Source organism: Cyprinodon variegatus, unplaced genomic scaffold (assembly GCF_000732505.1).
Source record: "Cyprinodon variegatus isolate N-32 unplaced genomic scaffold, C_variegatus-1.0 Scaffold1760, whole genome shotgun sequence".
In the NCBI taxonomy this organism is placed as follows: domain Eukaryota; kingdom Metazoa; phylum Chordata; class Actinopteri; order Cyprinodontiformes; family Cyprinodontidae; genus Cyprinodon; species Cyprinodon variegatus.
The window spans coordinates 73,185-87,270 of NW_015152213.1; the positions used below are offsets into that span (position 1 = coordinate 73,185).

The 14,086-nt window shown below is 40.6% G+C and overlaps 1 protein-coding gene across 1 annotated transcript in view; it reads right to left on the minus strand.

Moving 5' to 3' along the window:
* Positions 1–13,743, minus strand: part of LOC107104482 (zinc finger FYVE domain-containing protein 16-like) — a 42,980-nt gene extending 29,237 nt beyond the window's left edge. Inside the window, exons 1-3 of the mRNA XM_015404480.1 lie at positions 13,624–13,743; positions 10,934–12,618; positions 4,368–4,464 (exon numbers count right to left, since the gene is read on the minus strand). Coding sequence (XP_015259966.1) covers positions 4,368–4,464; positions 10,934–12,618; positions 13,624–13,693 — 1,852 coding nt within the window. The 5' untranslated portion in view covers positions 13,694–13,743. The remainder of the gene's footprint in view (positions 1–4,367; positions 4,465–10,933; positions 12,619–13,623) is intronic.
* Between the last annotated feature and the right edge of the window lie 343 nt (positions 13,744–14,086).

Consider the following 14,086-nt stretch of genomic DNA (forward strand, 5'->3'; position numbering starts at 1 on the left):
GATGTTGTGGAAGAGGACGCCAGGGCGGCAGAAGCTTGGTTTGGTTCTTATTTGAATCGTTGTGTATATTAGCTGCGACATATGAATCAAGATGACCGTTGATATACGATTGGCCGAATTTAGGTGTACAAGCTGACGTATAACTAACTGGCCTCAATAAGATAATGAAAAAAAAAAAAACCCACAGATTTTAAGACAGGAAGTTTTCTAAATTTTGGAACGATATTGGTCTGATAAAGTGTACATTTATATATATGTTTAAGCAAGAATTATTTGACATTTAAATACGATTTCCCTATGACCTTATGCTAAGTTGACATTGCAGGCAAATGCGACTCTTTCTGACCTATTTCACGGCAGTCAGAACAATTCAATAATTCTCCTTCAAAAATATCCCATATGTACCGCCTGAATATGTGCTAAAAAATCGGAAGCATATCAGTTCTTAAAGTGTTTGCAATCTGAACAGTCGAGTCGCGTTTCATTCAGGCTCTGATTACTCATACATACAGATTTGTCTGCAGCACAGCACAAAAAAAAGCACTGTAATATCCAAATACTGTCCACAACTTATTGATGTCTACAGTTCTTCACATGTGGGTCCCATTGCGGTTGAGAACCTTTCAGATTAAGTTAACAAATCAGATTCCATCCAAAAACATCAAAACCTGCAGTGTGATGGTAGCCTGAATCAAATGGCTGCTTTACCTCCTCAGCCTCTCTAGAATCACGCTTATGACCAGATCACGTGCCTCAGCTGTGTGGAAGAACACGGCTGTACATAAGAAAAACCAGAACATTTCCCTTCTTTAACGGAAACGGAACTGGTTTAGCTGAACAGAAACCGTTTGCAGGGTTGTGAAACAGGTGTGAAAGTCAGAGAAAGGGGAAAAGAACTAGCTGTGTGAAGAAAAGGCAGTGATTTTGTTTCGTGCTTCAAAATCCCTCAAAAGTTCTTTATAAAGCATTTCTTTAACTTTCAGAAATGATGGAGACTCTCTCTGTCTTTTTGCTGGACATTTACTGAGATTAAATTATTGAGTTTCCGTCAAACAGTTTTACTCCCATCCAGCATGGAGATAACCTCCTCCTTTGACTTTGCTCCTGTTGGTGATGGAGTAGCAGGGTTCCTACAACATAAGGCAAGTCAATTTCAGGACTTTTTTGGAGGTTTTTTTTGTTGTTTTTGAGTCTTTTTTTGTTGTTTTTGAGTTTTTACGGCACTGGTGGCTAGTTTTATGGACAGTAGGCTGACAGGAAAGGGGGTATGAGAGAGGGGCAGAGACATGAGGGAAAGGACCAGGCCGGATTTGAATGCGGGTTGCCCACATCGCAGACTAAGGCCTCCATAAAGAAAAAACAACCTTAAATAGAGGGGGTGAACTCAGGTTTCAGCTTTCAAAAACCTACAACGTAGCAATTGAGTCGATCCCTTCCCAGTATAATTGCAGCCCCAGCCCTTGTACAGGAGAGCGGAGGACCAAGCCTATTCAGCCAGGCCAACAATTCCCTTTAACGACCCCAATTCAGACATAGGCAGGTGTGGAGCATTGCAGGCTAAAGGCCAATTTATGCTTCTGACGCATAGCCTCTGCAACGGTCAAATCTGTCTCTGTGCACGCCCACGGCCCCCACGTAGAGGCTCTGCAACCATCATCGCGCACCTCAAAAAAATCCTGACTACGGTCGCAAACCCACGAAGACCTCAAGAGGAAGTGCGCAGACAAAAAGCAGCTATGATTGGTCCTTGATATGCCTTTCAGGCTGTCTGTGTGATTGTCCTTCTCGATTTGGTGCCGGGGCACGCCATTTTTAAAACCTGCTGCTTTGCCATGTTTACAGCTTTGTCTTCCATCATACCAAAGTGTTTGTTGTTTTACGGTTTTTAGGCATAGCTGGTATATCCAAGGTTTTCAGCTGGAAGCTACAGGGAGAACCAACCCTGTGAAGTCACCGCTTAAAGCCGTGATTCCCAACTGGGGGGTACACATACCCCTAGTGGTCCGCCAGTGCATTGCAAGGGGTAGATGAAAATATTTTCTTAGGTAGTAAAATAAAATAGATCTGATTTGTGAGGACCCAATTGAAAAAAAAAAACATTTCAAAAAAATCCTGACTACGGTCACAAACCCCTGCAGACCCCAAGAGGAAGTGCGCAGACAAAAAGCAGCCATGATTGGTCCTTGATATGCCTTTCTGGCTGTCTGTGTGATTGTCCTTCTCGATGTGGTTCCGGGTCACGCCATTTTTAAAAACCAAGGAACAACAACAATCTCTGTGACCGTGATATCTTCCAGACACGCCATTGTTGTTTTGAAAGATAAACTCTCCCGCCAGCGCCGCTAAAGAAGTTTTCGTGACCATCCGATGAAGTTCTAGCAAGTTCTCGAATAGGCTCCCCCTTGTGCTTTGGAGGGAAACTGCGGTGCGTCCCTACAAATTCCAGAGCGACGGTGAAGAAGCATACCAGCAAAACTGGTGCGCGACCAGACTCAAGCGACATTTAATGTGTGCGGTTGCAGAAGTATAATCCACCTTTAACAAAGAAGCCAAACGACAACCATTCCAAAGGGGTGGACCCATCTGTCCGTTTTAATTTGCATGTTTTCAAAACAAAGACAAGGTTTTGTTGGGCTACTTTATAAAACCTGGAAGTCAGTGCTATTCCTAACATTTTTAATTGAAAAAGCTTCCTGAATGGGAAGCGAAACATCTTCAAAGTCCAGTGGATTGTTTTTAATTTCCGTTTTTTGGAATGACTTCTATTAAGCTTCACTCTCATAATAAATTAGAACCCTATGGAAACAGAAATATTGGTCCACCTGTGAAATCAAATCTGTCGGGCTTTTATCCAGCACCAGGACATCAGTTCTTAGCTATATTTGCAAAAATCACAGGGAAATTATTTGGATAACCAACAATAAAACAGAGGACTGTTGTTAAAGTGGAAAAAAAGAGCTGACCCTGCATCAGCTGCTAGCTAACATCAACACACCCCGATTCTGCCTGCAGCGCTGTGAGTGTTTATTGACGTAAGAGACCGAGAAGAAACAACAAACTTCTCTGACAGTGTGCAGGTAATAAACAAACCTGCTTCAAGAGGTACACAGCCCAGCATTTCAATGTTTGCTTCAAATAATCAGAAAAGCAAAAGAAAATAGGAATCAGTTTATGCGCTGCAAAAACGATTTTGAATTAGGCTCACATTGGAACCAACAGTAGGAAAAAACAAAATACCATAGTATGCCAGAAGCATTCTTTAAAGGGGCAAAGATTAATAGTATTTACAGGTGTTCTTTTTTTAATCAATTAAAAATGAAATTTGGAGAAAGAGCCTAAAAAATTAGTAAATATCAGCTAATACCCTGATTTACGTCACCTTTATTGTTAAAGTCGTAGGGAAGTGGCTGTTCCAACCGTTGCATTTCCTAATTCTCCCGAGTGGTGCACGACTTTACACGAGTGAATAAAGTGAATGTGATTGGTCGTTTATCAAGGGGGAGGGATTATTATGGCAGAAGGTTCGCAAGCAATTTAGATTGTGGCCATTGTCTCGAAAGCATCTTGCTAACCAGTTAGCAACTTAGTGCTAGTAGATTCCCAATGGGAAATTCCTTTGGGACCAAGTAGCACTAAATTGGTGACTTAGAAACGACGCTGTTAGGTCACGCTATGGACAGAGGAAACATGCAAGAGGAGGAGAGTTTAGTGTCGGAGGTCGTCGATGAGTCTCCTCCATCATACATTTTTTATTTAGAGGAGGAAAGCGGGGATGAAGATGTTGAGGAAGAGGACGCCAGGGCGGCAGAAGCTTGGTTTGGTGTAGAAGGCTTCCAGCCGTACATGTTTGAGCCCTTGCCTCGTAACGCTGCCAGTTCTGTTAGCTCTACGCCTGCTGAAGACACAGACGTCCATCCCCGTGAACACTGGGAACTCAATGGGAAAGGAAATGATTCTGATTTCAGCCATTGCAAATATTAGCTGCGACATATGAATCAAGATACTATGACCGAAAAAACACAGATTTTAAGACAGGATTTGTTTTTAAAAGAAATTTTCTAACGTTTGGGAAAATATCTTCTGATAAAGAGCACATTTATATACATGTTTAAGCCAGAATGATATGAAATTTAAATATGATTTCCCTGCGACTTTAAAAAAATCATTTTATTATAATTATATTTAAATGCTTACAGCTAATTATCCTCCTAAATTTACCAGTGATTAAAATGACCCTTTTTTGTGCCGCGTGGTGAAGAAGGCCTGTCATCCTGTGAGCTAAAGGCTAATCTCAGTGAGGAACAGCTCACCATCTATGGTCTAAAGATCCGGAGCAATAAAGCAGAGACCAAAATCCCGCCTCTCACCTTTATGTATGGTGTCAAAGCAGAGGACGCACACACGAGCCTCCTTGTCCAGGTACTTGAGTTTACACTTTCTGTTGCAGCACCCGGCGCAGTACACCTGCCACAGAGAGAGAACAATGATGAAGGAAACAATGATTCAGCTCCAGCAGACACAGAAATGATGAGCGCTCCTCTGAGACAATCCTAACATGTTCGCTTGGCCCCACGCAGCAGCAGCAACAGCAGCAGCAGCAGCGGCGGCAGGCGTGGCAGCGGCAAATCATGTCGTCTGGGCTGTAAACAATGACATCCCGAGCCGTGGATCCTGATTCCGCTTTAAACGCTGCTCCTTAGCTGCAGCTCTGGATGCACGGCTCAGTGGAGATCTAAAGGGGAGCTGGAAAAAGAACCGCTGACTCATGCTCTTTGCCATAGGGCTATTTTTAGCTCTGAGACGTAATATCCTGTTTTAACCATTTCTGGGGCACAGACGTTAGAAAAAAAAAAAGAAAGATTCCCTCACATGCTCTAAATCAGCATATTAGTTCTTATTTTAACAGAAATATAACTAAAAAAAGACAAATCACTAGATAACAGTGAACATGATTGTTAATTTATGAAACTATGGTATCTGCTTAAGGTTTAAATGTAAACAAATCAAAATGATTTTTCAATTGTTTATTAGATTAGATCAAATTTGATCCATGGGATTAATTGATAACGTCTGCTCAGAAAGAATTTCGTGGAATTTTAAGCTGCTCAATACAATCCCATTGAACGTAAATCTGCTTCGATACAATAGAGGAGCTACCTTCTCCGTGTGTGTGTGTATGTATATATATATATATATATATATATATATATATATATATATATATATATATTCACAAAATCCACGGTTTGGGTTGGTTCACGGTTTCGTGGTCACAGTGTTCGGTTCGGGTCGGTATATGTTGATTGTTACCCCAAAATCCCATAAAAATTAATGAAATTAATGAAAAAAATCCCCCAAAATGAATGAATTGTAATTATTTTTAATGATTCGCGGAAACCATGGATCATTTCCGCATGTTTTGCTGCTTTGAATTTAATCATCTTGCGCATGTCCTCTAAGATCTCCAAGGAATTCAGAGCGGACAGGAGCCACAGCGGAGGCTGTAGGCTTTGCTTTGTGCAGGTGGTCTGGAGCGCAGCGGGGCGAAGCGCTGACGGAGTATGAGGGATTTCGGGGTTAGCATGACATGTTGGTCATGTTGCTGTTAGCATAAACAAAAGGTGTTGCACAATGCTTGCACACGGTTGCACTTTTATCCACAACTTTCTTTCCGCCGTCATCGTAGGTCACTCTAAATGCAAAGCGCTCCCATACAGCAGACCTATAAAGTGCTGCTGGCGCGTCTTCCAAGTTTTGAAAGAAACGCAAACTTATAAAGTCCGAAATCCTTTAGTCAGACACAACATACATTTACCATTCGCTACGATTTCAAAAAATTCTTGACAATAACAAAAGAAAATAAAAAATATTATTAAAAACAATAAAAATACTCAATAACTTTAATCTTTTATAAATTTTCAGTACAAAAAAAGTCTAGTCTGTAGATCATAATACTCAATCACTGTACAATCATTAAAAATACTGAATAATAAAATATAGTGTATACATATATATTTATATAATATATTAATGTGTTGAACTGTGTTTATCATATTAATATCTAATCAAAAAATAAACAACTGCACGTAGGTTTTATGTCTAATCCAGTTTGACTTAATTTTCAATTGTTTTGAATCTGAGTAAATGTGTGTAATCCAACTGAAAGGTAATTTTAAGATTTCTTTTGGTCTTTTAAAGGAAAAGTTCAGTCATATTCAGAATTTAAAGTTCTGAAAGTACTTTAAATAGGAAATAAATAAGTGTTTTTAATTAAGATTAATTTTCATTTGAATGTGCTTTACTGGAGTTTACTGAATAGTTGTCAAAGAACACTACTGCCACTGCGGTATCGGCTGTTAATCAAGTCCCAGTGCTGTATCTGGTGTTTGTCACAACGCGCTATTATCCAAGTCATCTTGAAAACTTTCTTCTTCCAAATGTTGGCTACATATTACGGGTTTTTTTCTCTGGCCAGAAGTTCGATGGCAAATCCTCCCTCTTCAAGTTGGCAATCCAACGATTAACCCGTCCGTGGAGGATCAGGAATCGGAAATGTGAACTAAAAAGTTTTTTTTTTTACTTTTACCCGATGCATTCCAACATCCAGCTGCCATGCACGTGGGCATTGTCAGTTTTACTATAGCTCTGGTGAATTTCAATGGTGAAATCTTCAATAAATGTTGCTGATTGCAGATGAGTCTAGTACAGGGGTCGGCAACCCGCCGCTCTTTAGCGCCCCCCTTGCGGAGCTTTTTCCAAAAATTTATGAAAACATTTTTTTTGATATGGTGTGCAGAAGGTCAAACAGACCCTCATTATATTTTCCAATGCTGTAAACATTTGTATAATAAATACATTTAAACAATATATGTAAACATTTATTTCAAAGTACTTTATAGCCATAGAGATCAGTGGTCAAAGCAACACATGCCTCAGTGCGGCCCGGTGCCAGGCAAACAAATTGGCGTGTGTCTCAGACATGGATCCCAAAGGGAAAAAAAGGAAGATATCTGATGAGAACAGGGGATTCAAAGCAGAATGGAGCAAATCCTTTGCTTTCATTATCAATGCGGAAGGTTTGCTTGCATTTGTGCTTTGTAATGAGAGGTTGTCAAAAAATAAAAATAGTAATTTGGAAAGGCATTTCAAGGAAAGCCGAAAAAGCAACCGAACAAAAAATTGGGAAGGAAAAAAAAGGCCAATGCAAAAACTCCGGAAAAAATAAAAGAAAACAAAAAAAAAATAAAAAAAAGGAATGAAACCCCAAAACCCAACAACGCCGCCAAGTTAAGTGCAAACAAAAAAAAACGGCCAAAAAACAAAAAAAGAACCCCCCGAAGCAAGGAAGGGAATTTTTTCCCCACTCCCCCTCCCCCAAATCGTTAAAATAAAAATATCAACAAGGAACGCTGGTGACGGAGGATGTGGGAGTTCAGGGTTAGAGAGCTCTGCTCTGATGGATCTCAGTTCCTGCTTGGTTCCTCATGACTCAATCAGCTCCTCCCAACAGAAACACGTCCACCATAGAAAGATTCCTTTATCCTGTTTCTATCATTTCATCAATGCAGCCATGCGGGGAGACGTTCACTGCTCCTCCCTCACCTCATGCTGCTGTGTGACATTTGCTCCAGGATAAACATTTAACCATGAATGATTATTACATACTTAAGCCCATGTTGTCCTTTTCTATAGTGGGATAATACACTTAGAGCCTGTGTTGCCATATGAGGCTTATATTAGGGTTGTCAAAAGTATCGATACTGAAAAGTTGTATCCGGATACAATACTCATTTTCAAAAGTATCGATACAGTGCTACCATCACTGGCACCTAAACAGTCATTCATCTTAAGAGCAGATTAGAGGAAAATGCACTTTCTGAACACTTTCTGAATAATTCTGTGTACTTTTTGGGTTCAGACTTTTTTTGTAGCAGGTGCAGCTGCTGAGAATTATTTTTGTTTCTTAACCAGTTTGGCTAGCGTCATCGTTATGTGTGCAAAGCATAGCTAAGGAAGGAACACTTAATTTTAATTTTGCACGTTTTTTTATCAAACTTGCTTAATATTGTGCACAGCATTCAACCTCAAAATATTGTTTATTGTATTTATTTATCTATTTATAGTATTTTGTTTATTAATGAAAATATTTCTGTTGAATTTTGGAGTCTTTGTTTTTATCTGTGTGGTATCGAAAATGACATTGAATATAGAATATTTTACCTAGTATCGGAATCGAGTTGAAAAGTTTAGTATCGTTACAACCCTAGCTTATATATATATATATTTTTTGGTCCAATATGGCTCTTTGAGCAGTTTTGGTTGCCCAGCCCTGCTCTAGTAGCTCCCATTGATTTTGTTTGCAAAGCAGGGAGAATGGAGCTTGGCTTATTAATGACGTCACTGCTGGAAGATGTCCGGAGTGAGGTGTTACTATATTTGGGCAAAGATGGCTGCTCCCAGACTTTTTATTGTTTTTATTTTTTTTTAGAGATTATTGCTAAATTCATTAAATCACCGCAAACATATTAGTTTTTGTTATAAATAATGATCCATTGATTATTCCTTGCTGATGGGACTTTTCTTTTAAGAAATCTAAAATGCCCGTCTCGATACATCCGGCCTCAGCAGTAATGCTGTTTTCAACTTGACAGTCCTTCTACGTCCAAAGTTTTTTTTTTTTATTTTGCTGTGAACAGATCTTCACAGTGTGATCACTGGACAGGAGAAGACATGGAATCTAATTTCTGCTCAAATTTAGCCTTTTAAAAGCTGTGGTCTGAAAATTCTCAACAGCCTATTTGAGTTTAATTGCTGCCGTTAACTTTTTCATCTTCTTTGTCTTTAATTTTTGAAGCTCCACTTAGAACCTTTTCATGATCCAAGAAGGAAAAACGCAAATTCATGCAACTTTTTAACTGGTATTAAGATTTTGATCAGGATATCTGCTGCAGAGCTTTATTTCTTCTTTTTATTTTTACTAAGCATCCCATTCTCCTAATTGTGTTTTCTTTTTTTCATTGAAAAGGTACACCGTAACCTCTACAATAGTGATTAGATCTCATCCATAAAAATTAAAACCAACTTTTAGTTTAAATCAGCTGCAGTTCACCAAGTGGACTGCAGAGGGCAGTAGAGCCTCTGGTGAGCAGCACCACCCTGTTATATGACTTTCTGCAGCTTTAAAGCAGCAATGAGTGAAAGGAGGAGAAGAAGTGTTAATTAAGTTAGTCAAATATGATAAATTTCTCTTTTGTTGATACAGATTGAACTTTAAAATGATATTGGGTGTGAGTGTAGCCGTCTAAAGCTGAAAAACCTTTTTGGTTTAGTAAGATATGGCTTAAATCTTGAGAATATTCTATATTATGTACACTTAATGTTTTTTAATATTTAATTTAAACTGTACATGTTTGTGCAGTTATGATTTAGTTACTGCAATCTTTCAGCATATGGCTGTTTTTTATTTTAATGCCTACTAGGGCTGCAACTAAGGATATATTTTGCTAATTGATTAATCTCTAGATTATCTATTAATCCATTAATAAACAGATAGCAAAAGGTTCCTTAAAGAAGACTTTTTACGAAATTAAACAAAAAAAAATATAAAGCTTGTCCACTTGAGGAGTTCTTGATAGAGCAGATTGACAGATGAAAAAGATTTTCATCTTAAATGCAAAATGTTTACACATTTTATTCCAGTTAACAATTAATCAATTGCTAAATTAGTTGATTATTTCGATAATTGATTAATCTTGACTAATTGTTTAATCCCTTTATTCTTTCATGGTAGGTTCCTTGATCAGCCAGCATGGGTTTTTCAGATCCATGCAGAAATTTAACTAAGTTTAAAGATATAGGTCCAAAACAATCGATCAGATTAGTCTTAAATAAACAATAACTAATACAGCAATCGAAACCTAATCACAGCGGTGAATAAGACAAGGCTCTAAAACTAAAGTTATAGAAGTTTTTAAAACATAAAATACAAACTATTTTTTTTTTATTTTAAAATACTTAAAATATAGTATTGTACAGCTTCTTAATAATATACATAATTACATGGATCATTTTGCCATTTGCAATTAATTTAAGATACTCAATGACGGGGTTTTTTTTCTGTATTCTACACATTTATCTAGAAATGTTATTTTTTTGCTAACTATCTTTTTAGATTACTTATTTTATTTCAAAGTTTGTTTTATTCATCAAAATGTCACTTGGAAGTACAATACAGAGGTTATTATTTGACTTTTTCCACTTAAGAATAAACAGACAGCTGACAACTAAAGCAAACCAAAGAAACTATTTCTGACATGAAAAATGTGTTAAAAAAGAAAAAAACAAAATGAACAACAACAAAAAAAAAGTTTTAGGTTAACAGATTACAAAAATAAATGAAAGGTGCAGCCCTTTAAAAATATTTTTTAAATTATTATCACAGCCGTTTATTTTTGTAAAGATCAACTAAAAGTTGGAGCCGAGGTATTGAATTGCACTCAATGTATTTTTTGATGCAACTTTTCCACTTCTGTTATTTGCTGTTGTTTCTTAAAAAATAAAAAATAAAAAAAAGCAGAACGATATTACAGCTTTCATTGATTTATATCAAACTTGAAACTTTGTTTAGCCTGTCAGGTGTATAAAAAATAAATAAATAAATAAATTAACCGATTAATCAAATCAAATCGTATGGTGGTGTATTCTTGAGTATCGAAAATAATCGAATTGTTGGGTCAGGAAATCAATACTGAATCGAATCGCCATGATGGATGTGATTTACACCCCTAATAATAAAATAATTAAAATTGGGCATAAATAAAAAAATATCTGCGATATACCTGCGACAAGCTAACTGCGACAGACTGCTGCGGGAGGATAACCAGCCATTAACACAACAAGAAAGAGAGCGAACAACGACTCTGGACTGACGTACCTTCCCGCAGGCCCGACAGTGATGCCGCCGCTTGATGAAGGTGAACGTCTGGTGGCATTTCATGCAGGACGGAGCTTCAGCGTCTGGCACCCACGCTGGCTGAATGCTCCCCAGCTCCTCCTCACCGTCCCCCTTCCAGTTGGCCGGCCTGGCAGCGCCCAGCGGCTCCTCCCCGGGGTATGGAGGCGGCTCTGAGAGTTCGTCAAACCCTGCGGAGAAATCCTGCTGATACGGAGGGCTGCTGAGGTCAGAGTCCCTGAATTTAGACGGGTCCTCTGTGGGAGCTGGGTGCTCCTGTTCTTCAGGTGTTGGGGAGGTGCTGGGCTCCGTTCCTTCCTCTCCTGCTGGTGGAGGTCTGGCGGTTTGGCTGTGGGGCTGTTTTGGTCTGGCGCCTCCATAGGAGTCATGGCATTGTGACGGTATAGACTCTCCTGACGCTGAAAGAGCAGAAGGACTGAAGCTTCCCTCTGCAGATGCAGCAGATGTTCCATCCCCAGATGACAGAGCCTCTGGCTCTTCCTGTTCTTGGCCACAGCTTCCAGGTTCTGGCTCATCTCGTCGTTCTTCCAGAACCTGCCCTGACTCCGAGAGGCACTGGGGTTCATCTCCAGAACCTCTGGAGCAGAGAGAAGGCCCCGCCCCCTGCTCTGCTTCCGCGTGCGCCTGCAGGAAAGCGTCCAGCTCTTCGTCTGTAACCAGCAGCTCCGCCTGATCGCTCTCAGGCAGGTATTCAAAGCCGAACTCAGGAGCGTAGGGCGGGTCGGGCTCTGCCGGAGCAGAACCAAGCGAAGCGTGCTGCCCCTCTGGAGACGGCCTCCTCTCTGACATCTGCTCCGAGTCAGAGGAGCCGTCTCTGCCGTCGTCCGTTCCTCCTGTGCTCTCAGACGCCTCTGCTGCCCCGGGAGGATCCTCTGAGGTGGTGGAGTTCACCAGAGCGCCGCACATCGACACGGCCAGCGGCAGGCATGACAAGCTGCCCGGTTCGCCGTTTGATGATTCACACTCTATCCCTTCGTCAGACTCGCCTTCAGCCGCCTGATCTGAAGGTTGCTCCTCGCTTAAAGACGTCACTTCGTTATCGCTCTCTGCTTTATGGCGGTCCGAGGACGCCCCCTCCAGCTGCTCTTCGCTCTCCTTCTCGTCTGCATCAGCTGACTCCGACTGATCGGAAGGTTCAGAGCTTTTCTCCGCCGCCGCCGGAAAAATAATGTCCAGCAAACTGAGCGATGCGGAGTAACCGCCGCTCTGTTGGTGGCAGCTCAGCTCAGTTTGCTCCTCCTCAACACTGTTTATGTTAAGCCCCACCCCCACCTCTGTGACCGCAGGGCTGTCAAAGTCCACCAGCAGCGCCTCCTCCTCCTGGCTGTTGGTCCGAACCAAGATGGCCGAGCTGGCATCGTTTACGAGGTCGCACACCGGCTTCAGAGTTCTGTCCGGGCAGGGCGGGGCCGCGTTTTTAGCAGGCCTGCGGTCAACGGAGGACAGAAGGTCCACGGCAGTCAGGGGCTGACCTCTCACCTCGCCACCGTCAGCGGTCTGCTGGCCATTGGAGGCATCTGAACAGCTTCCTGCGGAGCCATAATGGAGAGAATTGAGGTCTGGGAGGCTGGTTGGGCCGCTGGGGACGTCCGGGCAGAACGGGTACGCAGGGGGCTTCAGGAAAACAGGCTGGCATTCCGCTTCCTCTGCAAAAAGAACCAGAGCCGAGCGGTTATTTAAAAGAATAATTCAATGCTGCCAATTACAGTCTTTCTTATCAAATACAACTGAAACTAAATAACAAAATTAAATCTAAAACAAGCAAAAGATGAATAAAAAAACCTATGAAAGGTCTCATTAATTTCCTTTAATTATTTCTAAAGATGATTAAAAGGCTTTCGTTTAATCACAGATTTAAGAGTTTAGTTAAGAGTTTAGTTGTGGGTCAAAACAGATTTGGACAGTTTGTTTTTATTATGTTTTTTGTTCTTGGCATTCATATAAATATACTGTTGTGATAACTCAGAATTCATTTGATTGGTTTTTAGTATAAATATATTTTGAATTTACAGCCTCCCCTCAGAAAACTCCACCAGCCGCCACTGATGATCTCATTTATTTATGCCCTGATTTATTCTTTAAGGCTAACTTCCCTGAAGTCTCTAAAGAAGCTCTGGGAAGACCAGATGGCTGAATAAATCACAGAGGACATGTGGAAGAGGATGCTTTTGAAAGTACAGGGATCATTCATTCAGAGCAAAGAGGTGCATCATGCTCACCTGACAAATGTCAGGCTCTCAGAAATGTTTAGGGATGTGGACCCTGTCTGCGGTCGCTGTGGTCTAGCACCTGAAGCTCAGGCGCATATGCTCTAATCATGTCCTGTCTTGAGTTCTAACTGGGAAGAGATCTTTCATTCTTTATCTAAAACCACCTGTAAACATGTTTTGTTGAAGTGGAAGTCTCCATCACCACCATCACATATACACTGGATCAGACAAGTTCTTTATTTTGTTAACTTGGAAAAGATTAAACTCATTTTTAAGGGCGGGGTAAACTAGACAGACTGTGGGACTGCTTTCACGACCATGTAGGTGAGCTGGACTTTTATAACGATCCGGATTAATGCCCTCTTTACATCCGAATGGCAGCAGTTTAAAATGAGACGTTTGTTTGGTCTCAGCTGCTTCCTGGGGAAAGGGCGGTCTTACCTGAATTGAGCTCAAAGTCATCCAGAACCTTGTCCAGATCACAAACCGCTGCCTTGAAGAAGCTGTCCATCCTGAGCTACCGAGGGCCGTCAATCGCTGGCTCCTATTAAAAACAAGCAGGTTTTATTAGTGGTTTCATAAAGACAGTTTTAAGCTTCAAGAAGAGGAAAACAAACTGGTCACATGATTATGAGGTCAGCCTAGGATGAATTATGGGAAGATGACTCAGTAAAGGAAGTACTGGCAATAAACAGTAATGGTGCACTGATGAACATACCAAACAGGGGTGGGCCTCAAAGGGAAAATAAAACAGTTTCGAACTGGGACTGAATGGTGATTAAATCCTCTGTTCTCTCATTAAATACGAGTTTATCTTCTACTGAACTTAACCTCCAAAAAAAAAAAAAAAAAAAACTTTCATCCACCAAGGAGGTTTTCTGTCAGCATATCCATTAAGGGCTTT